The sequence below is a fragment of the Actinia tenebrosa genome, unplaced genomic scaffold, assembly GCF_029948245.1.
Source record: "Actinia tenebrosa isolate PJP-AT-01 unplaced genomic scaffold, QUT_ActTen_1.0 PGA_scaffold11__36_contigs__length_13525064, whole genome shotgun sequence".
Lineage (NCBI taxonomy): Eukaryota > Metazoa > Cnidaria > Anthozoa > Actiniaria > Actiniidae > Actinia > Actinia tenebrosa.
The window spans coordinates 3,166,616-3,191,805 of record NW_028292571.1 but is presented as its reverse complement, the minus strand read 5'-3'; the positions used below and the strand labels follow the sequence as shown (position 1 = coordinate 3,191,805).

Sequence of the window (25,190 nt, the reverse complement as noted above, 5' to 3'; positions counted from 1 at the left end):
TCATGAATATTTTCCCCAACCACATGATAGCTTCATGAAGAAAAGACAAACTCGATAATTTCTAAAGCAATTGAATCACTTTGTTCTACTGAACTGAACGTTATTCATCTCGAAGCTCGACAGTCTTGACACAACACAAGGGAGTACATAACTGTACCGAAGTCCCGATCAATTAACATGCATATCTTGTCTCGAACTGAGGCGTCAAGAGAAACTCTCCTATTGTTATGCATATTTCAAGGCTGTTGTGTGGTTTAAACGACAAAACATCCCCACTGGTGCGCTGGCAGTAAAACTAAAGAATATTATAAACACTAATCATCAAATGAAGTAAGCTTTCTTGTTTTACAAAATGCTGTGAATTCGGAGATATCGGATTTGGGAATTTTCTTGGAGGTGGCAATCCTGCTTTATTTTCCGATTCAAGTCGAAAAAATTCTCTTGGATTTGACAGCCATCGCCAAGAACTCCCCCGCTACACCACAAGCCAAGGTAAATCATCCAATATATGCTTAAATTTTTTCTATTTAGCTCAATATACATCATGTTTTCTTGCCCTAAATCATATTTAGAAGGCCACTTTTCTGACGAATCTTTTTCATCGGCGCTTTAACTCAGAATTTAAAATTTAGTTTTTAATAATAATTCCTCTGCGCCGCCCAAACGATGAGTGGAAAAACCTAGAACTAGAGCGGATACAATCATAGAAGGGTATATTATATTCACGGAGTCTATAAGAACCGTCGTTTGGAATTGCTGTGCGAACTAAATCAAATAAAAAATGGTTAACTTTTTGAGCTTTGTCGCTGTCACGGTCGTATCGCGTCTCTTAGAAACCGCGAACAGCTCTCTAAAATACGTCGAACGCTATTGGTATTATTTTTTATGAAAAGATAAGTTTTAACTTATTATGTATTAGTTTTTTTGATGTGATATTCAAAAAGTTGGAACGAAATAGAGACGGAGTATTCTTTCATGTATTCGTTGTTGAAAAATCTGAACGTTTTTTCCCCTACTTTCCTAAATATGAATAAAAACAATGCGAGCATTATTTCACAGTGAAATTGCTAATATGAGTTTGTCGGCTTTATGGAAATCATTTTTGGTCTCGGCTGGCAATTATTGATGCTTGGATGTTTTTGTGAGGTATATATTTTGAAAATGATGGCGAATGAGGCTCATCTGTCCTTGAGGCAGGTCTCGCATTCTCAAAACAGTGGGATTTTTTTCTAGTTTTCCGATTCATTTGCTTTTTCATATCAACCAAGATTTTCTTAAAGCTTTTTTAAATGATAATATTTGTTGGAGATTTGGGCAATAATTATTTTTGGGCTGTTATGAATTCAAACTATTACTCTTCAAGAAACAGCTGCCAATATTACCATGAAGCCTGAGACAAATCGTCATAGAAATTCCTCATAGCTTATGTCCGGTATTCCTCGACTTTGTAATATAGTTCTGTCGATTTAGTCTTGATATTTAAAGTGTAAGTTCGTTTTCTTGGTTTGGTCTTTTGTTAATGGACTAAAGTGTCGCCAAAACATGCATCCTTACAAACTTACGTACAACTTAATATGCGACGTCGATTAGTGGATGAACGCCAGGTGATCAAGAACCAAACTCTCTCTTCAACGTTTCTTCCATTCGGCTACTTACATTCACGGCTATGAATGAATGAATGAATTAAATATGACTGCCAACGATCTAAGACACTTTCATTCCTCCCTACTTCTATTATTTTATTAAGTTCTATGCATTCTCTTCGGGTTTCTTTTAAAGTAAACATTACAATGGATTCATCTTTACTTTGTTTTAGTGTCTGCATACTGTGTAGTGACGGTTCTCGTGTCAATACATTATGGAGTGATTTAATGAAGCTGCCTAAAAAATCTTAAACGAATGACCAAAATTCTAAAAAAATCATAGCAAAAACAAAAATATAAAAAACAACATTCAATAAACAAACTTGGGGGAAAAAACTTGAACATATATAACCAGACTCCGAACTGTCAGTGCGATTCAATTGATTTGAGCTTTTGTCATGCTCAATACATATTTTATGAAACGTTTCTGCATCAAAAAGCCTGCATTGGACTCTTCAGCGAAGTTTACAAGACGAATCCAGTACTGGAATTTAATTAGAGGTTCTGTTTGTAGCTTTTCCTTCTTAAATTTTGTACAATATTCTCAGAACATCTTGGATGTAGACTTCGAAAAAGCAGGGAACTGCATGTGCAACACAGCTTCGGACAAATATACTAGCTTCTCTGAAGACTTATGTTTTTTCGTTTATTTTACGTTTGCCAAGCCAGACTCAATAACAAGCGCTGCTCTCGTTAAAGAATATTCTCGTTGACTTTGGCCACCATTTTTATCAATAATTTACAGCCTCCACCGCAATCAACAGCTTTATTAGGTTCAGTTAAAACTGACCAGTAGGGATGGGTCAAAAAAGGGGCCCCCCGCCCTGCAACTATTTCTTCTAAAAGCCAATTTACAATACTCTGATTGTGGCCTAATGCTAATGATAAATGCAAAAAGCTGATTACAAACTGAAATGTTGCTTCTGGTTGAAGGTAAAGATGGGGCTCTAATGTCCTGATAAATCGACCTTACGTTGAAACCGGCGTGGAACCGAGAAGCCAAGAAGTTAGAGCAAGTTTACAAGACGGACTGAACATGTGGCGAATCACTACAAGTCGAAAACTCGCTGAGTTTGTAAGTCATTCATTCATTATTTGATCATTCTGTTTATGGTCGCTAATCGACCTTCTGTCTTGTCTTATCTCAAGACAGCCTAAAGTCTATACAATAATACGTGGTGTCCAAGTAATTTTGGCGAAACATAAGCAGAATATTTTGGGCAAGGTGTTGACAACACTCCAGTGGTAATTAGCAGAGCGTCTATATGCTAAATACTTCGTGCAGAACAGATGATAACGATATATTCAGCTATGAAAATATTTAAACTTTGGCAAGAGGATTTTTTCCACACATATATTCAGACATAGCATCCAGAAGACACTATTTTTGGAGATTTTTATAAAGAATCTGTTTCAGGAATTCTTCGATATTTTGAACTTTTCATCTCATGCATGCATTTACTCACTAAAATAGACGTATCCTGAGGGAATAAATTGATATCTACAGGTTAAATCTAATCATTTGTTGACTTGGTTGGCATCAGTGAAGAGGGCTGTCGATTCACTGACTTAATGAATTGTATAGATATTCCAATTTGGCATGGTTGTTATTCTCTTTCACTTTTGTGCATATCGATTAGCAGTCTAATGCTGCTAAGTTTTCCAATGACTTTTTTGCGTTTTTCTAGAAGATATTAATACGAGTGTCTGATATCAAAGTATTTTCCAGCTGCTCTATATTCCTTTATTTAAAGTTTCTTTCTTATATGTTTTTTCTTCCACTTCTTGGTGTGTATAACTTGAAGCGTCTACAATGTACAACGAGGCAAAATGTATAATTTTCGATTTCTTTTTTCTGCAAAGTGGAAAACCCGTGAGAGCTCCGACTAAGTTTTCTTTGCATAAGCTTGGTCAATAGAATATTCTCCTGGCTTGGTTACATGTTATAACTAAGCTAATTCATTAAAAAATCCGCTTTGTGTTCATCCTATTAAAATAATAAATATTTTACTATGAATGTATTGATCCAGTTATAAACTGTTGTATAGATCCAGTGTCATTTGTATGCAAATGGCGCAGTCGAGTTTGATCGCCACAGGTCTTTTCTTAGATCTCAAACTGATCAAAGCACTCCTGACACTAAATATTTGAATGAATTGTAATTTTTTAGCCGTTTTGTTTGTTAATACTACCAAGAGATGTTTTCTTCCATAAGAAGGGAATGACAAAGGGACGCGTTGCCACACCGACTTCACTCTGGCTTGCTATACATGCATTAAGAGTTCCGCACTTCTGCTCTAAGCGCATGCTCAAGGGGCCATCAAAGAGCGAGTACATGGGTTGTAAAAATTAATATGTTTTGATTGTATTTTTCTTATCCAGCCCAATTTTCATTAAATAATCAAGAGCAAGTAGCTTTAAGCTAATTCCAAATCAAATATAAAAGAAAATATAGTAATTTTTACAACCCATGATATGATTCCACTATTTGACCCCTTGAGCATGCGCTTTGATGCATGTATAAAAGGTGCTGTCATTCACGTGATCATTATCCGCCATTACAGTTCTAAGTTCTTATTGATCTTCCTAGGGACATGACTATAAGTATAACGAAGGGTTTTTAAATGATCTAAGCATCATATCTAATTTTCTTATTCTTGATGCCAGACAGTTCAAAAATGAACTAAAAATGAGTCTATTTATAAACCAGTTGTTGAATCTCTCGGTTTTAATTAACGATTTGGGAATTTTCATCGATCTTAAAATATATAGATAGTGTTCTCATGATGAGGAATGTCTAAAAGATGCTCCTTGAGATTTTTGGCTTGAAAGAAAATTCCAGTGTCCTGTTTTTCAACATTTGATGGATATGCTAAAGAAAATGATAACTTATATCAGATGGATATATCTATTGGCTTGGTGGTGCAGTTACAGTGGTGCTTATTACATCGGTAAAGAAACTACAGCAGTTTTCGCTTGACTGTGAAAACTTTGGTGGCCGTGCGGTGACCGTGAATTTTAATTGGCTGATTTTTCCCTCCTGCAATGTTATTGGTCTGGCAGTACCGTGACCTTAGCGTGACCGTGTGCGGACGCTTCAGAGCCAACACGTTTCAATCTCGTACCCAGAGCCTGCGTTTGCGCTGGCTACGAGATTGCACACGTTTGAGAGGCACATGCGTAACGTCATGCTGAACAGCAAAGAGAGAAGTTCCTGAAAAATTGTCTTTCCCAGCGATGAGATCTAGAAACCCTGTTATCATGTTATCATTATAGGGAATCTAGGATTGTTACTGAGACTCACAAGATTTAGAAGATGCAACTTTGAAGCAATTTACAATCTTGTTAATCCATGCCTAAACAACAACAACATCACTGAACAACAACAATTCCAAGCGAAAAAAGTGGCTGTATGGGCACCGATCTCACCTCCGGAATTAAGTAATATATACAATGTGAGTGGCCGTGTTGTATAGATATACAACCACGAGCCGAAGGCGAGTGATTGTATATCTGATACAACACGGACACGAATATTGTATATTACTTATGAAACGTCTAGGTGTATACATTCATGTTCTACTATAATTTTGAAGATAAAATTGAATTTGATTTCCGGACTTGTCGTCGTATCATACTCAGTCTTCAATGCGTATACTTATATGAATAGAGTCGGGTTGTCAGTTGGTTCGGCTCCAGTCCTTCGAAAGTATCATTTCTCCTGCTTCGCTGGTTTTCCTTTCTTCACAAAAATCAACTGCTAAATTCCAACTGGAATTCAGTGGATGAATAGTTACTCTTTAGAGATGCCTCTGTTAAATCCCATATTTATATTTATTTATTAAGTACTTAGTATTGCGCATGCGCGCCCTACTAATTATATTCCTTCAATAAATTGCCACTTAGCTCAGCGCATTATTCTAATACAAAGTTCTGTAGTCTTGTCTCGCTGTGGTTAACCAGTCCATAACGATTCATAATATTCAACCATAATTTTTGCCAAGAGAGATACTCTTTTGGACGTGCTAAGTCAAACATCATAGGTTTATGTAAAGAACGATAAAGAAGTTTGGTAGAATAGGAGTTCTCTTATTTTAAATGGGCGTAATCTGACATAATTATCTATATTTTTTATTGAAATATTTGATTAAAACTCAAAGCAGCTGAAATAATTATAATGAAGCTTGAAAGACTACGCAGCATCGAAAGCAAACTAACTATGGATCGATTATGTATTGTTTGTTAGCCATTATCGACAGTGACACGTTTTACCCAGCAATTAACCAACAAATAATACGTCTGTGTGCATCCTAGACCGATCTCTTCAACCACAAAGACCATAATGAACCCACTGGCAGAAGTATTGATTAATTCCGTGTTTTCATCTCCTTTAATCTTAATTATTCCAACCAAGCACTTTAACGGCTTTTCGACGAGGAAAAGAAATCATTTTTCTTGCCAGACGACTTCAAAATTTCTGTATTTTTATTGTTAGGGATTTTTTAATACAACTTGGAGCTCAATTTATAGCCGAGAAATTAGCGGAGAGATCCCCTTGGGGGTGAGGAGTTGGAGACTCTGTTTATCAGTTGTCCGATATCCAATGTTTCGCTATCGTGAAGAACTCGATTGCTATCTTATCAAGGATTCTCCACTCGTTGTGACTTGTTTGCATGTATTTAAGGTAAAACCGTATGAGATTTTATATTTTGGATGTATAACGTCATAACGTTTTGGGCAAAAAATTCTTATTTCGTGTTTCAAGTCTTTGATAACCCTTTATACTATTAGTCAAATCATTTGCATATTTCATGAGCCCGCCTTGGTTTTTGGTCAGTGATTTTCCACGACCAATCAAACACCAGTTCAAAATGTAATAGCTACAATAGTTAATTTTTTATGTTTGAAGATCAAATAGCTTTCAAATAGCATGAAGTAATCTTTAACAGCGCGGTTTTTCTTAGTCTATTTACACGGCACGATTTCCCGCGCGCGACTTGACGTATACGGCAAATTTTGGTACCATTTACACAAGCACAACTTGTCGCACGCGGCACGAAAAAAACGCGAGCAATTTACTCGTCATTACAGCAAATGTTTCTTGTAAAATGCCACCATACACAGTTGAGAAGTGCAGTAAATAATCATGTCTACCTTGTTATTTGATTAGATCATTCAGAATTTTTGCACTTCGTGTTTAATTACCGGTAAAGACGTTTTCATGGAAATCCGCCATTTTGTTTTGGAATCAACTAGTTCCAGTCCCAATCTCGGTCAAAAACGTCATTTTTACGTCATTTTCCTACGGCATGTCGTAGGGTTTTAAGCCAAAGTTTAAAATGCTACGACAAGTCTTGAGGCCGCGTACGTCTGTCGTAGGACCATTTACACGACCCGATTTTGAGCTGATTTTGCCGTATACGTCAAGTCGCGCGCGGCAAATCGTGCCGTGTAAATAGACCTTTACGCAGCCGCTATTAGTGTTTTCACGCCACGCTCACTTCCCTTACTAGCCACTTAGGGGAGTAAGCGTGGCGTGAAGACATTAATAGCGGCTGCGTTTTTCCTTGCCTCTTCCGAGAAACGAAGGCTCTAGATGATCTTGGAACCTTGAACAAGCTTTTGTTGCCTAAGGTCAAATTGTTTTGACATACCATATTTAACTGTTGTATCAGCCAATCAAATTTCGTTTCCGGGTAGAGACGACTGCAGAAGGAACGCAGGTTCTAGGCCGCCTTTTTGTCATGCGTACTAAGAATTACCTTTTCAATTGCATTACTTATAGATTCTGTCATCAAGAAAAAGTAAGAAAAATCTTTTGAATTGAACTCACCGTTTGATCTTGGACCTGAAATTCGTTTTTTCTTACGATTGACTTCACACATTGAAGCTCAATTCTGCTTCTGAGAGCCTGTATTCCTCTTGGGCAGTCAGCGCCGACCAGGATGAGCACTGAACGTGGCTCAAGCTTGTTTGTTTATTCATTAGAGAAAAATCATTTTGAATAATACATATCGTAAATCTGGAATCACGTCAACCAAGAGAATATTAAGTACTTCATATTCTCTTGCGTCAACTTATTAAGTTCACCTACCGAGGTTTATTGGATCTTTTTTAGGAATTTCCATATTTATTGTTGAGCGCCACCATTTTGACATGCGTAGTAAATCTTTTATCTACACGATGTTTTATTGGACTCAGTATTGGTACTTCTGCTTCTCTGGATCGAGGAAAGATCGAGGAAAGTAATCTTTGTGATCAGCATGCTTCTCCATTTCGACATGTGTAGTAATTTACAGTCAATTCAAAAAATGTTGTCGTCGACCAACTCAAGTCTACACGACTGGACCGAAAGGAACTCTGGGTAGCAATCATTGAAGTCGAGTTGATTCCATAATTTTATCTGACTAGTTATGCCTGGTTTAAAGCACGAACCTTCGTAGGAGCGGAAAGTGTTGAAGGAGACGTTTTTTTAATGTCTTCATATTTTCGGAATTGTGAACTGAATCATAACTACTTTGTTTTTCTTTCCCTAACCCCAAAGACATGCATTTGATGGATTGTTTCTCGCCATTATTATCTTATTACTAGCAGGAACAATTTATACAGAACGAATATTTAACCGCTTCAGTGATTTTTACCCATATTCCTTTCGGTCCAGTCGCGTAGGCTTGAGCCGGTCGACGACAACGTTTTTTGAATTGACTGTATATCCATAGAAAATGAATACCTATGGGGAATGATAACAAAATATCTCAGTAGTCGGCCACAAGAGACCCACAGAAGACCCGCAAATTCTGATACAAAACAGGGTTCTTTATTTCACTAATAGCGCGCTTCCTTTGTAACGATAGTATATACAGTCAATTCAAGAAACGTTGTCGTCGTCCTGCTCAAGCCTACGCGACTGAACCGAAAGAAATATGGGTAAAAATCACTGAAGCGGTTTAAATATTCGTTCTGAATAAATTGTTCCCGCTAGTAATAAGATAATAATGGCAAGAAACAATCCATCAAATGCATGTCTTTGGGTTTAAGGAAACAAAACCAAAGTACTTATGATTCAGTTCACAATTTCGAATATATGAAGGCATTTAAAAAACGTCTCCTTCAACACTTCCCGTTCGCCTACGAACGTTCGTGCTGTAAACCAGGCATAACTAGTCAGATAAAATTATGCAGTCAACTTGGCTTCAATGATTACTACCCAGAGTTCCTTTCGGTCCAGTCGCGTAGGCTTGAGTTGCTCGACGACAACATTTTTTGAATTGACTGTATAAGTATTATTCGACAAGGACAATCATAGCTACAAGAATGTCCAAACCGCCCTCAAATCCCTTTCTCGTACCCAGACCCTTCAGGATAATATTTTCTCGCATATTTCAAGTTCACAAGATTGCCACTATATTTTAAGAGAATAAGAGTCAGTAAGGCTTTTTATTTGAAGGGGGGGAGGGGGGGGGGGTGGAACATGAAATCAGTCGAGAAATCGATTTAAATAAGATATTGAATGGAAGTTTATGAGTTCGAGCTGCTTTAATGCATTAACCACGGGTGTGCGTTCATGTTTTAATTCAAGATTCACGGTAGGAATCTATCTTTATTTTGAAATATGAATATTAATAACGCTTTTTTTCTCGATTTTGTCACGTCAGTATATAAAGTATATAAATTCTTTAGTAAGACAACATCAGCTTTGAGTTTAAATAAACGAGGGCTTCTGATTGGTCAATTCTTTGCCACATTATAAAATATTTAAGAGCTTCTAGGAAGGTTTCTGGTGTATTGATAAAAAAACAAAAATCATTTCAAAAATTATTCGTTATTCACCGCCGAAGTGATATAGCTGGGATATACCTCGATTCTATTTGAATGCTTGAAAAGATTCCCTTACATTCATACTACCGATACGAGGCAATAATGAGGCAAAAATCCGTCACAAATGACCGAGCGAAGAAGTTTGCGACGACCTAAGTATGTCATCGATAATTCGAATCAAGGCAAGTGAGGCCCTGTCATTAATGAATTTTGCAAGTACTTACAAAATGCGATCAAAGATAATCATGTCATTTTTGCTCAACAAATGCAAATAGGAGCTTAAATTCTGTTCACTGTCTCATGTATACAATGGCTACCTCAACCGACCTCGGCATAGTGTTGGCTCAGAAGCTTAAGGGACTAAACATGGAAGATAAGGTTGGACTTTTCTAAAATTTAAAATATGAAAATCGATCAATCAGTTGGTAGAAATGCAGGCTAATATTTATAGCATTTTTATCTTCGAACAGCCGTCTTTTCGGCACTTAATCATCGACACTAAAATTATTATTGGTCACGACGAACTACACCAACTATTTTTGCTTCGTACTCTAGATAGTCATTTTTTAGGTTCGAGTTTGGAAGCCTTCAAATCGACTGAGTTATTAAGAGCTAGCGTGAGAATATTGGTGATACACGTTTATGTTTGGCAAGGCGTGGGTAACAATGTAAAGCTAAAAAACATTGTACTGAGTGCATATTATAGATACAGGAAAAGGAAACCTTATTTAAGTGACTGTAGTAGTATTCGAAGTGAAATACTTTGCTAAGGAAGCCACTTGGGTTTGTTTAGGCTGGTGAAACTTAGAAGGTAGGAAGAGAATGACGCTTGTTTCAAACAGAAGGATTGTAATCTTTAAAATATGGCTTTAAATAGAGAAAAAAATACAATGCTTTTACTAATGGCGTCTTGCCTATACGAAACTAGATTTAGGCATTTAGACAGCTGTGCATGTGAATGTAAAATTCTAAAAGCGAATTCTATTGAGCATTCATTAGATCGAAGTCCTTAGATTTATCTTGTGACATTTAATTCGTAACTTTATGAAAAACGATTATTAGAATGCGAGGTAAATATTATAAAAAGGTTTCAAGCCTAAGAATGATTATTTCTCAAGACTATATCAAGTTAAAAAACAAGGAATAGTATACCTTAGGAATATGTCTGTGAAAGCTGTTAAATACCTTCATACAGTAAATATGTAAATATAGATTTTTTTGAATTATGCCAATTTTTGATCGATTTTGAAGTCGTTTTTGGTACTTTAGTATTCCTATATCGCGAACAAATCTACGGGGAATTAGAATAACTATATAAGCTAGCCACTTCATCGTGCCTGAGTGTCAAACGAAATGTCAGCGAATTTAATAATAAAGACTTAGTTTATTGAGGCACATATCATATACTAGAGAATTATTTAAGGTTATTTCAATTTTTTTTTCTTCTTTTTTTTCCCGCTCTGTAGTTTCATTTCAGTCTTTTTATGTCATATAACTTATCCTTCAATTTTGTTCAACGAGTGGAAGATGCATTCTGAATTTTATGTTAATCATTTCTCTTTTTTTTTAAGTTTTCGTTTTTAGTAAAAGCCTGTCTTGTTCATTGTGTCAGCATCAAGTGTTTGATATTCCTAACTGACGTTTTTTGTGGTAGATTGGTTTATGATAATTATTTATTTCAAACTCCATACTAACAGACGTTACATGATGACAAATTTTTTATCTCTTTAAGAAAAAATATTGTTTAGATTACTGGATTGTACTCTTTCCATTCATGTTCATCCATGTTCATTCGTTCATTCATTCATTCTTTTATTCATTTGTTCGTGTGTTCGTTTGTTCGTTTGTTCGTTTGTTCGTTTGTTCGTTTGTTCGTTTGTTCGTTTGTTCGTTTGTTCGTTTGTTCGTTTGTTCGTTTGTTCGTTTGTTCGTTTGTTCGTTTGTTCGTTTGTTCGTTTGTTCGTTTGTTCGTTTGTTCGTTTGTTCGTTTGTTCGTTTGTTCTTGCTTTTCATTTGTTCTTTCTTTTCTTTTCATTTCTTTTGTTCTCCCTTCTCTTCTCCTAGCTTGTTATCTCTATCTATCCATTCTTCCACCCATCCGTCTCTCATTCATTCTCCATTCATTCATCTATTCCTTTCTTCTCATATCCTTTATCTTTTCTTTCCCTTCTTCCCTCTCTCTTTACTCTTCTCTCTTGCCTTACGAAAAGATAAATAGAAATTGTCCATTTTGTATCTGCAATATTTTACAACCTCAAGTCCAATTATCATTGTCGAACTAAGCCACAAGTTGACGCCATATCATATTATAGATAAACAAACACAGTCAACCAGATACTCTTTTGTACTTGCTTGTGAGACCGCAGTTGATAATCAGCGGTTATTTGAGTAAATATGAACTCAAATCAATCATGTTGATCGTGACAACCCGAAATGAGTGTTTGATCTCAATTTTATTTCACATAAATAAAAAATTGACGTATACCGTTTTTTCCCCTGACAGGCTCAAAAATACCACCCAAGTTGTATTCACACTAATTGTTGTTGTTTTTGAAATGGTTTATTTAAAAAGAAAAATTGAAAAGATATTGGGCTATGACCCCAACCCTCCCCCCTTAAATCCTTTGCCCATGCTAAGTATGTTTATCACTTGTCTTTATTCTATAGTCACTAACTAATTATTTTTCGGCGCCATTGTTTCATGCTTTTTTGAAATATGTTTTTCTCTTTCCTTTTCGATAACAGCCCGACATGAGACAGGACTCTACTTCATGGAGATATGTTAGTATCCCATTGATTCATATACGATAATAAGTACTTTTGATTCCTATAGCAAACAACTCGAGTTGAACTGTCTGAGATTGCTTTTATTTTAAAATTATTCTATTTAGATCGGTCAGATTAGTTTAAGAGGTGCACGTATGCTTTTTGATATTTGATACAGTCTCAATGGTTGAATTGTCTTACCAATTGAATTGCCAATTGAATTACCACTGAATGTCTTTCCTTTCCTTTCCTTTGCTTTCCTTTCCTTTGCTTTCCTTTCCTTTCCATTTCTTTCCTTTCCTTTTCTTTCCTTTCCTTGTCTTCCTTTCCTTTCCTTTCCTTCCTTTCCTTTTCTTTGCTTTGCTTTGCTTTGCTTTTGCTTGCTTTCCTTTGCTTGGCTTGTTTACTTGCTTTGCTTTGCTATCTTTCCTTTCTTCCTTGCCTTCCTTCCACTGTTTAGGGAAGGGAGTGAATCATTCCTCCTGCTGTCCAGGGTTTTGCTTTCCTGTGCTTTCTGCGGGGTTCCACATTCCTCGGACTTCTTTCATTCCTACCTTCTTTCCTTTCCTTTCTTTTCTTTTCCTTTCCTTTCCTTTCCTTCCTTTCCTTCCTTCCTTCTTTCTTTCTTTCTTTCTTTCTTTCTTTCTTTTTTTCCCCCCTCTCAATCATATGTACACATGATTTATTGATAGATATGTGTACTTAAGGCAAGAAGGCAGGACTGGGATTAACGCACCTAAATTATACTAGTAGTAGCACATCAGGATATCTAATATTAAACTTTATTAGTTTTTAATTTAATACACAATATTATTGATTAACATTTACTTTAGTGTTCTTGACTTTTGGTTGAATTTCTTATGCTTCAGTTCTCTGAATTTTATAAAAACACTTCTTATTGGTGACTCTTGACACCAAAGCGCTGTCTTGTTACTGCGCATGCTCGCCCAAAACCATCATGAATGCGTAGTCATGCGCAGTACGAATTGCAGGAATCTGGTGTCGGGAGTGACAATCCTTTGTAGCTTTGTCTTTAGTCAGCTTTATTTTCGTTTCAATTTATTCTTTTTTATATTCACTACACCTGAAAACTGAAAGAGTTGCGACCATGTTGGAATCTAGGAATTTGAACCTAGGATTTTGAGTCGGAAGGTCCCGCTCCGAAAACGAAGGACGCTCTAAATTTACTTTCTCGAAGATCAATAACAGTTATAACAGTTCTGGGCAAAAATGAGGTTCACTGTTACCCAGTGAGACCGAATTCCGCCACTTCCATACCATCAACATGGCGGCAATAACGTTACTGCGGTTTTCGATATTCTGCGAACTCAGACAGTTCAAACTTTTTTTCACTTCCGCCAGTCAACAACATAAAGGTACAGACTGATTATTTTTGATTGACAGCAGCGAAAAACCAAACTTCAGCGTGCAGCTCGCAGCCTAGCGAGTTCGCAGAATATCGAAAACCACAGTAAGAAGGAAATACTCTACACTATTTGAAATTAAGGGAATAATAATCTAAAGAGTTTTGTTTAATCTTATTAGGAGCACAAGATGTCATCACAGGATCGTGACCACCTTGACCTTGGTCCCACCCCAGATAGTCCCATGATGCCTGGCAGTAATGTTAATCTATTTTGCCCGCTGTGTCACGAGATGTACGCGAACCCGCGACTGCTGCCTTGTTTGCATACCTTCTGTAAACGTTGTCTTGACAACATGGTGCCACCTCGATCTCACAGCTTGACTTGTCCTTCGTGTCGGACAGACATCCCTCTTGGGGTAGGTACTGTGTGCAACCACTGTACATATCTGTTTAGCACTAGTCCTCGAGCCCCAATGGAATATTGACTCATAGGCCAGGAGGGCGAGAGGACTAATTGTTTTAGCCAAACCCAAATAGTAGGTCAAACATGTAGATGAAAACAAGACGCAAATAATCTCACACACTTGACCCTCAAAGCAGTCTGTTAAATTTCGCACCGTTTCATAAATTAGTTCATCTATTAATATTGCCACGCGATAGAAGTAATTATCGTTTCCATCTATTACATATTCACCTTATTTCATAACGTTTCTATTTTATAATTATCGATATTTACACAGGAAAGAGGGACAAACGGTTTCCCACCTAATTTCGTCGTTACGACCATGATTGACGTGGCCGCTTTACGTAACCATGATCAAAAGCCAATCCTGTGTAGCAGTTGTGAGGACAAGCTTCCAGCAGCAGCAAGGTGTATTGAATGCATGGATTTTTTGTGTTACGACTGTCGGAATGCTCACATGCGGCTAAGGCTTACTAAATCCCACAGGGTAAGTCTCTATATCTCAGTATCCAAGTCTTTTTTATTTCTCTTGTATTTCTTTCCTTCTTTCTATCCTTTCTATCCTTCTGATATTCTTCATTCCTACATAAGTACTAGTATTACTCCTATTTCAGTGTCCCTATCTTTTTGTTCTTTCTTTCATCGTTTTATTAATTTTTTGTGGCATTTCTATTCTTCCTTTCACCTTTCTTTGTATCCTTCTGCCATTCTTCGTTCCTTCCTAGGTAGCCCTAAGTGTTACTCCGTTTGCCTATCGCGAGTTCCCTCGCTTGTCTTTTCTCTTTCTAGTTCATTCGACATTTGTGCTCTTTACTTTTCATGATTTTCCTTTGCCGACATCGAAAGAAAAACCGTCAAAACGTTTCTAAAACTCCTGCTATCGTTTTGTCTGGACACTTGGTAGTGGTTCTAAAGCATGACACGACCTACCATCGTAAATTTTCTTGATATTTGTTATGTTTTCAGGTTATTTCCATAGAAGAACTTCGTTCTAATCCTCATCCTGAAGACCTCCTTCATCGTCCAATATGTTGCTCAGACCACGGCCAAGAAAAACTAAGGTAACCCATCACCTTAATTCTTGGGGTGTCATGTTTGTCGTATGTGAATAGTTATTTGTGGGTTTTCCAGGGACGGATCCAGCCAAAAATATAGGGGGGAGGGAGGGGGGCTTGACCAAATTTTGCGAATGACACTACAGAACTTGGAAAATATATGCTTTTTTTTCCACTTCAAGGAACATAAACAATGTCCTGAAGGGGAGACTACAGCCTCTCTCCCCCCCCCTGCACCCCCTCGATCCTCGACATTATTTACACTTTCGGTTTAAAGTCTCCTGGAGCAGGAGGCGAAGAGGGGTTTTGGGAAGTCTGGTCTTTTATCATCAAATCTTTTGGATTTTTTCTTAGATATTACTGTGAGACGTGCGAGCAAGCCATCTGCAGAGAGTGTACAATGACAACGCATTCCACAGGCAACCACAAGTACACCCAGTTAACAGATACCATCGACAAGCAGACTTCATCCATCACCCAGCTTGTCGACAAGCTACGAAGAAAAATCCCTGTGGTTGAACAGTCTACTAAAGACGTCGAGGAAGTCACTTGTCGGCTAGAAGCTAGAGCTGAGGTTGCTAAGTCAGAGGTCCAGAAATGCTTCCCACGGATTCTCAAGGTACATATGAAGGGTAGGGTAGCGGGACATAACAAGAGGTTCCCAATTTTCAGGAGTTCGAAATCCTTTTGTTTTTTTCCTACAAATATTGAGCTGCTTTGACGTCACATGCAAGGGGCCTGTTGGTGAAATAGAATGATCTAATGTTGTTTCAGATATTGCAAGAACGAGAAAAAGGCATGATGAATGAAGTGGAGACTATCGTACGAAAGAAATCAAGCGTACTGAGCTTACAGCAGGAGAGACTAGAAAACGAGCTGAAGAAACTGAATATCACCTGTACATTTACTGGTAACGAAATACTGGACTAGTCCGAAGATACGACGACCATCTTGCCAGGGGCCCCATAATGCCTTGCGATCCAAGATGGCCGCCGTATCGTCGAAGTAGGCAGTTATATTCATACTGTATAAGAAAACCAGAAAATCGTACCGGCCAAAAGCTTTTTTGAGGGAATCAAAGGTGGCGTAGCAGTAGTGCACTTACTCGCCTCTTGCCTCTATGTTCTTTGATTCAAATCTTTTGGGCTCTACATTACAACGTGATCATGAGTAGAGTTTGTTGGTTCTCTCTTGATTTGAAAGTTTTTCTCCGGGTTCTCTGGTATTCCTCCCTCCATAGCGTCCTTCTTCCTCCTTCCTTCTTCTTCCATCTATCCCTTCCTCTATCCCTTTCTCTTTGTCTTTTCTCGTCTATTTGAATAGCAGCCCATTTAAACTTTTTCTTAACAGAGCAAGTTCTCCGACACGGCAACTCAGTAGAAATTCTTGTTGTCAAAAAGCAGTTATGCGAAAGACTCAACGAACTCATCACTACAAAGTTCCAAGGCGACCCAGAAGAAAACGACACGATTTACTTCGTAGCCAATCAGGATGAAGTAATCAGAGCGATCGAGACTCTAGGAAGTATCAAAACTAGTCAAGCCTTTCCCAACATGTGTTCTGTTACTGATGGTCAGACGCGCGCAATCAAAGGAAGAAACTCGAAATTTACTGTACAGACACGGTACGTGTTGCTTCGTGGCTTATCCTCCTTTTGACCTTTCAATGCCCCCCATGTTCCAATGAAAACATTTGAGCCCCCCCCCCCCCCTCATTTTCTCCTCCACCCTAAATGCATCAAAAAGTATGCGTTTACGAATGAAAACGTATACGTGTGGCCGGGGTCTGAACTGTTTGTTTTTACTTGCAGTGATCACATGGGTAACCCACTCACTGGCGGCGGTGAAGACGTGATGGTTGATGTGTACGCGGCAGACGGAAGGACCGTACCCGCAGAAGTAAGACTTCAAAAACGACTTGGTTCAATTGGTTCAGATGAATCTTCCATCACCAGGCGTCTCATTCATCAAACCACAAATGTTAGCATTCTGTACCTTCCCTGGGCGTCTTCTTCGATCAACGCTCTTATTTTCTGTTCTTATTCTAAGTTATAGTTGATTTTGATTTTGATTTTTCATTTTGATGCAAGATTCATGCTTGCTTGATTTTTTGTTAAACATCTACCTTCCATCTGTGCCATGGTTATCGCCACCATCATTATGTTATGATTACACCCCTCTTCATTATCATCATCATCATCATCATCATCATCATCACACAGCCACTACCATCATCACCACCAACGTCATCATCACCAACTTCATCATCACCATCAGCATCATCATCACACAGCCACTACCATCATCACCACCAACATCATCATCACCAACTTCATCATCATCATCATCATCACCATCACCAACCCCATCAGCATCATCATCATAATCAGTCATAACGACTATTATCACCAACATCAACATTATACCATCTCCATCATCAGTCATCACCACCATGAACACCAAAATCATCATCATCATCACCGATCACCACCATCACTATCGCACCACCACTGCTGCTATCATTATTATCATTCACGCTGCTATCCTTTATCCTATCGTACCTTTTGCATACGTCGTAGAGTGACAAAATATGTGCTTCCATGAGAGGCCGGGGAATGAATTCTCACTGACGCAATTGCCATTTTCTGCCACCATATATGCAGGTTGATGACCACAGAAATGGTTCGTACGGCGTGTCGTACACGCCACAGTCCAGTGGGATGCACAAGGTGAAGGATAGAGAGGTATATGGGAGTGTTGCACGCCACGCCCTGTCTATTATCTTATTTGTATATGTGTTTGTGTGTTAATGATGTATTGTATAAGAATTATTTTTTATAGTGGGTTAACAAATTCGGTATGAGAGTGATTTTACTTGGCTCGTGAAAAAATTATAAGCCTTGTACTTAGTAGTAGACATGGTTTTCTTTTGTTTTTCTTTGACTGGTAATGTTAGTCACTAATTATACAACTTTATTTTATGAGCCAAGTAAAAACATCCTAGTACTCATGTCCAATGTGGCCCACTTTTACTCACACTTCCACTACATTCAATATTCTATGCATGCAATTCTTAAACAAATGATAATAATAAAAGAGTTGTCTCGGCTTCGCGACTGAAGCCTTCATGAGCAGATCGATATGCTACTACGGCATTTCTAAATTCGATTCTTAACTTACATTTTCATTTTTACGGAGGAAGGGAAAACCGAGCAGGACGAGAATACGATGTACCATTAACAAGGCGAAGATTTCATTGCTACGCCACCATTGCCTTTAGAATACGATGCGTCGCATTGTGCATGATACACTATAGAATAAATACTTTTTAAGCGCATCTAATAGCTATTCCTTGACCCTGTAAGGAGACATGTCTAGCCGAGGAAAATCAGCGAAAGTACAGTGAATGATGAATCCCCCCGCTTTTCTAATGATGGCTACACGTTATCATCATCATCATCATCATCATCATTACGGGGTTGATACTGAGGGAATAGACACAAATGTCTGTTTGCGTAGTAGAGTGCATACCATATATCCGTGAAAAGATTAACTAACAAAATTGTACAAATTAGTGCAAAGTTCTGTAGGTCTACGGTCTACCTACGGTCTACTGAACTTACTAATTTGTGCAAATTTGTGCAATTTCTTATAACGGTTTTCACGGATATATGGTATGTACTCCATATGATTCTAACAATTATTTCATTTTTTTTTCTAACACAGGTCTCCGTTACCGTGCGCGACAAACACATCCAGGGAAGCCCCTTCAAAGTCAACGTTACCAGTGGCCCAGACACGTTCGTGAAGTTCGGCAGAAAAGGCTCCGACATTGGCGAATTCAATGGCATATTTGGTGTGGCTGTAGACGACGAGAGTCGAATAATCGTGACCGACTGCCATAATCACCGTGTACAGGTCTTCAATGCCCAGGGCGGGTTTATGTTTCAGTTCGGTCGTAAAGGAGACGGGAATGGCCAGTTTCAATGCCCAACTGGTGTGGGTATTGATCCAGAAGGAAGGATAGTTGTTTGCGAGCGATTGAGTTCTAGAATACAGGTACGTCGTAGCGCATTTAGAGCTCCGTTTCATTCCCTTCCCCTCACTCAGCACATAGAATGGTTAGGAATCCTATTGTTATGGGTCTTTGTTCGCTTTTGATGTTGAACCGGTGACCGTGCAATATGTTTGATTTATGCTCATCCGAAATTGCAAAATAAGTAAACATAAACTTTGTCTATGGGATTGTTTTAAGGACTATTCAAATATGTCTTTAAAATCTTTAAGTATTTTGAACTAGCAGCCAAAAGAAAGATTTTGGTCTGTTCACTCAGCCATTGCCAACAATGGTAAAACAATGGTAAAACAAAGGATTGTGCACGGTCACGCTTGAAAAAAGTGAACAATAACCTATACTGAACAATAGAGTTTCCTAACCAATTAATGAAATTCAATGAGGCGTGGCTCTTCCAGAAACATCTATTACGTCTTGCTAAATGTCGAAAATTTGGAAACGGAAAACGCATGGCATCGAACTGCATTCTTAGGTTTGTGGTAGAACCAAGAACGTCGTGCTAAAGGTCTCTGATAACAACTCCACCTGACCCCGCGCGAACATGAAGCTGTCCACCTTTAAACAAACGTTGTTTTTCTCTAGTTATTCGACCGTGATGGAATGTTCCAGCACAAGTTCCATGTTCCTGACCTGAAGGCTTCTACTCTGGCAGTGGACGAGAACAGGAGGATTGTTGTTGCCGATTCAGCAAATAGATGCATTCACGTTATCTCACTTGATACAGGTATATATCTAAATTATTTGCTCCAAAATGACACATTTACCAAACAATTTATTATGTACATATTTTGCCATTCAATAAAATATCTTTACAATATGAAAACTTTTTACCGTACAGTTTTTGAGTCATTAATGAAAAAAGATACACGCGACGTCATCAAAATACAAATTCTTCAAGTCGCGTTGTTGCGAGAACCCCAAAACCTATATAGGACCACTTGAAGTTAACTGACGGAGAAGGTGCTACCTTTGTGATGATCGTAGACGTTCTTGGTGTCTATCACGCTACAAATGGTTAGGCATTCATGTGGCTTGGATCACCACTTCTTTAAATGGCTGTCCCGTCTCTCCACACATACTAATTTCTTTGCGACTGACGCTAAAGAATTGACCACTAAAAACGCAACGAAACCCTGGCAGTAACTATCCCCAGTGCCTGACAACGTTTCATCATTCAGTATCAGTATCAGTGTCATTCCGCTATTTCCAACTATAAGTTGATCAGCAGGGACTATATAGTCTACACAGAGCCAAAGTTCTGATGTAGTAGTCCTTTTAGAATTATAATCCCTGTTTTTTTGAATATATGTCTAAAAGACGCTACCAAAATCATAAATCATTATCATATCTTGCAGGTCAGTCGTTCAAGTTTGGTTCGTTTGGTGACAGTAATGGAGAACTAAGCTACCCGTGTTACGTGGCTGTTAATCCACAAGGACACATTATCGTCTCGGATATGCATAGCCATCGTATTCAGGTACAATATTCTACTTCCCTTGTGATAGTCCTTTCTTACACGGCTATCATGTTGGTTAGAAAGATCCCCCCCCCCCCCCCCTCACAATTATTCCAAATGCCCAAAACAAAAAGTACAAGAGCAGTCTTCGGTGCAGTTTATATGGCAAAACTGCAGTGGAAACAGAGCAAACATGACGCTTATGGAACAGATACAAAGAAAAAGGAAGGAGAAATAAGAAAGAAAAGAAAGCGCAAACTGCTTGTTGATCGCAGGAGAGACCCAAGAGCAATTAAAGTATTCGTTCCCAAGCATAGAGTGGGTTTACTGTGAAATGGCACGTTGAGGCACAGCACAGTTGATGCACGGCACGGAAGCGAACATATTCTTTAAACCAGTCACCATACTCGAGATCTCATTGCGCTTACCGAAACAAATAAACACTCGCTCATGGTCAAGCTGTGTTCAAACCGCAAGTTTTTCTATCACATGAAACACATTTGCTCCATAAAGTGCTTGTTGGCACAATATCTTTATCTTACTACTCTTTATCCTACTTGTCGTTACTACGCCAACCAGAGATCGATTAGCTGATGAAACAAAAAAGTAACATATGACAAGAACTATTGTAATGCGCCATGCCGTCACTGACAAGAACAAACCAAGCGCGCCTACGCGCATGGCAACATTGCCCAAGTAACAATGTTACTAAGTTATTAACAACATGAGAGGTTTTGCACCATCACGTGCCGGCGCCATAATTCAGCGTGGACTGCCTGTGGTTAGATGAAATTCCCTTTGCTCTCGGGAATAGCGCAGCGCAACCGTGACGTCATAAAAACGAAGACAAAGACGAAATTCGGACAAACAAACTTACAAGTTTACTTTCAGCAGATAATTTTCACAGCCGATCGCTGTTGATCTTAGTTTACATGGGTTATTATTGTAACTTTAAGTAAAAATATTAAAATCGGTTCGTATAATTCTCGTAGCGGTTAAACAGAATGCAATGTTTGTCCGAATCTTAAAGCTATTTTTAGAATCAGTGCGCTGCGCGATTGAATTCTTTCTCATGTAAAACGATTGTATTGTTCCTGCCATCTAACATGGCTGCCGTCACGAGGTGGTGCAAAACCTCTATACGTCTAATTCTTCTTCCTACTTCCCCCCCAGATTTTCGACTCGCGTGGTCGGTTTTTATTCAATTTCGGTCGCAAAGGAAGTCAAGACGGCGAGCTTCTTCGACCAACGGGTGTGGCTGTCACTCAAAATGGCAACATCATCGTAGCAGATCGCGACAACCATCGCATACAGATTTTCTCGAGTGACGGCCGTTTCATTTCTAAATTTGGCAGCAAAGGAGATGGGGAGGGTCAACTGAATGACCCACATGGCCTTGCGCTTACGCCTGAAGGAAACATTTGCGTGGCTGATTTTAGAAATAACCGGGTACAGATTATACCAATTCGTTGAAAACTGGCCCCCTACTAGAAGACTTGAAATCCTACAAGATATGTATTATAAATTGTGTCCAAGTGTGATGACCATTAGAAGACTTCAAATCGTACAACTGAGATATGTGTATTTATACAATATGTGTATAAATTGTCTCCAAGTATAATAATGGCGATGAAAGGTGGTTGAAATCGTTCAAGGTTGTTCAAGATTTTTCGTAGCTTTGAGTTATTTTCCAATTTGAGAAGAGGACTACAGTTCCCAGTAGTGAGGATTGTGGAAACGAAAGTGAAGATTTTCGAGAATTTCAATAAAAGCTGGGTTACAATCTAACGAATGGAAATGTTTGGTGCCGAGCTTAAAGAGCAATCTCACTAGTTTGACTTATACTTTAATGGCAATTGCTTGTTTGGCTACTGTAAATTCCACTAGTGGCCTGTTTGGTTTTTCTCCCACGACCTTCACCACTTCTAAAAGAGTGTAGCATTGCATGGAAGCTTACACATCTAGAATGCAAGTAATATGATTGGCGTTGCATGGACTTCTCGAGTCTTTTATGTTTTATCCAAATATGATACTGAACAAGAGATAATATTTTCCCAGGTCCGAACGTTTTTCCATTTCAGACCACGTCATTCCCTAGAGTATCATTACTTTGTTTAACGGCTATGCATGGGAAAAGAAAATATGGATACAACCGAAGCAAAAAATCTTATTCTCAAGAGGAATGACCCATGATCTGGGATAGGAAAATCATTAGATCTAAATAAATTCGGCCCATTGATTGGTTGCAAGCATTTCCAAGAGGGTCAAAAGATAGTCAATCCAGAAAATATCTAATCTACTGCATGGAATGGATTAAATACTGCCCCGGGGGGGGGGGGGGGGGGTACTTCCATATATGGACTATATGGGGATGATCCGCTGAACAGGGTATGGTTTTTCGAGCTTCTTGTCATAAACAGGGTATGCAATTTCACTCAAGTTCCAAGTTCTTCCTGAGTTTCCTGTCATATTCAGGGTTTCTACTTTCGTATTGACTAAAACTGGTTATTATGGTCGTCAAAAAAAACAATACGCGAGCTGACATGATAATTGAAACAACAGGGTCTACAATTTTGAGGTTTTTTGTCATAAACAAGGTACCCCTTTCAGAATCCCAGCGGAACACCCCTACCCAAATCCTGGCAGAGTACCCCCCCCCCCCCCGGGAATACTGCCCATACTTAAAAAAAACAAACTTGATTATAGTGCTCTCTATTATTATTTTATCTAGAAATTCCAAGTCCATTTTCTGAGGGAATTTTCATGAATCATATTAAAACAAAGAAATAAAAGCTTGCCTAATTTTCACCCTGATTTGATAGAACCTTAAATAATTTACTTGCATTGTAGCATCATTTACTGCTCCTACCAGAATCCCTTGCAAACGCTCTTATGTTCAGTTAATTATCACCAATTATCTAACCAATTTCATGAGGTAATACAAATTTGAATAAGAAAAAAAATTCACAAAGCATTTTGGAACTGGTTGTAAAATGATGCCATCATGCAAACGGCCTTTTAAAAAAACTTCAAATCATATTTCTCTTTTGCTGGCACAGTCCGATGAATACATATCTTGCTTTTCTAAGCAAAAATATCACTCAGACTTTGGAGTGATTTTAAGGGGTTTTAAATTCATGTACTACTTAAGAGTGGCTGTCCGTAACGGTCGAGAATGGCGGGACAGCGAAGGAATTTTCAAATTTCTCATATTTTGTCAGAAGACACCCTTTGGTAAGCTCTTTTAAAAAATCCAGTTTAAAACTTCAAGCGCTTTTTTATGTTGGCGAATTTTACGAAAATCTAAAACTCGACTTCCGGTTTGCTCTGGACCGGTGTGAACAGCCCAAAATATTACCCATATTTAAGAAGGCCTCACTCGTTCAAAAATACTCCTAACGATCTGATACTTTTTCAACATTTTAACTAACTATCAGACTCCAAAAGGGATAAATAATATTTTTGGGAAAATATTTTGTTCTCGCTTTTTGGGATTTTTTTTCGATGGCATTTCAAGCAGCTACGACGCGAAGCAAATTTTAGCCTAAGTTGAATGCCCTAAATTATCACCTGGTATATATTTTATTTTCACTAATACTATATGATCTGAAAGCTTGTTTATTGTACTTCTTTTCCTGAAAGTATTAGCCTTGGAACGCAAATACTTCCTCGCGATTAATCGACTCTTCTATGTAGCATACGGCGGTCTAATTTCGGATTCAGAATCAAAGCGCCTGCTTTATAAATACTCAAAAACTTTCTTGGATCACCCAGAATGAACATTTTAATCGTAAACAACATTAGTTTGATGACTGTAAACTATACTCCAGCTATATATTATTGACTTATACTTTTGTACTGGAATATTTTAGAGAGTAAGGACTTAAGCGTACGAATTCTAAGTTAGAAAAAAAACCTTTAGACCCCATCAAACGCAGGGTTTTTTTATTTTTCTCTTTTCTTTGTTTTTGTTGAATATACTTGCTCAAAATCCTCCCAAATTTCAATTAGTTCCACGTTATTCGTAGAAAAAACAAACTCATTTTTGTACTTTCTCAAAATTAATGGAATAAGTTAGAGGACACTATGATTGAATAAACAAACTGAATTAGTTGAGAAGCGTGGCACGTGAACGTCGATCACTTGTACCTTTCTTGAATTATATGAACTAAACAAACAACCTTTATGGTTTGTATTTTTTGTCTTTATCTCTTGTCAAAATTAATAATAACTAGTGACTAAAGTGCGTGCAGTTGCTTTCGTACTATTTCATTTAAGCCCCTTTCCCGATAACGTCACACATTTGATTCGCATCAACACTGCCTACTCTGTTTTTTATAAATCGTCCTTGTTTTAAGAGAAGTCAGTGGCTAACAAACCTGTTTCCTTTCTTATTCATTCGTCTAGAATGAACTGTTTGACAGGAACAATTGTATGGTTTCTATCAATTACGGCCGCAATCGTAAACTACATTCAAGGTATTTGGTGCTTTGCTCTTTTAGGGGAACAGGAACATGTAACTCTAGAGCCTCACAGAAAATCTGCAGCA

At 38.1% G+C, this 25,190-nt stretch overlaps 1 protein-coding gene across 6 annotated transcripts; it reads left to right on the top strand.

Annotated features, from left to right (window-relative positions):
• The first annotated feature begins 35 nt into the window (after window positions 1-35).
• Window positions 36-24,760, top strand: LOC116294516 (E3 ubiquitin-protein ligase TRIM45). Of its 6 annotated transcripts, XM_031702136.2 has the most exons (15): window positions 37-492; window positions 2,577-2,718; window positions 12,207-12,242; window positions 13,773-14,009; window positions 14,334-14,543; window positions 15,023-15,117; window positions 15,466-15,730; window positions 15,886-16,021; window positions 16,462-16,735; window positions 16,922-17,090; window positions 17,774-17,854; window positions 18,837-19,169; window positions 19,768-19,909; window positions 20,541-20,662; window positions 21,815-24,760. In XM_031702136.2, the coding sequence occupies exons 2-15, from the start codon at window positions 2,680-2,682 to the stop codon at window positions 22,112-22,114; spliced, it is 2,439 nt and encodes an 812-aa protein (XP_031557996.1). In that variant the 5' UTR covers window positions 37-492; window positions 2,577-2,679; the 3' UTR covers window positions 22,115-24,760. The 6 variants fall into 6 exon arrangements, with proteins under 6 accessions (XP_031557998.1, XP_031557996.1, XP_031558001.2 ...); XM_031702138.2 differs by lacking the exon at window positions 12,207-12,242 and having other exon boundaries at window positions 36-492; XM_031702141.2 differs by lacking the exons at window positions 37-492; window positions 2,577-2,718 and adding an exon at window positions 9,742-9,839 and having other exon boundaries at window positions 16,922-17,009; window positions 17,774-17,839.
• Window positions 24,761-25,190: the final 430 nt, after the last annotated feature.

Excerpts from the sequence above, each read along its gene's own strand:
- LOC116294516 (XM_031702134.2), top strand. The coding sequence starts at position 9,762 with ATGTATACAATGGCTACCTCAACCGACCTCGGCATAGTGTTGGCTCAG. Across the intron at positions 14,544-15,022 it reads GGCTTACTAAATCCCACAGG|GTTATTTCCATAGAAGAACT; the intron begins GTAAGTCTCTAT and ends TTATGTTTTCAG. Across the intron at positions 17,091-17,773 it reads TCATTCATCAAACCACAAAT|GTTGATGACCACAGAAATGG; the intron begins GTTAGCATTCTG and ends CCATATATGCAG.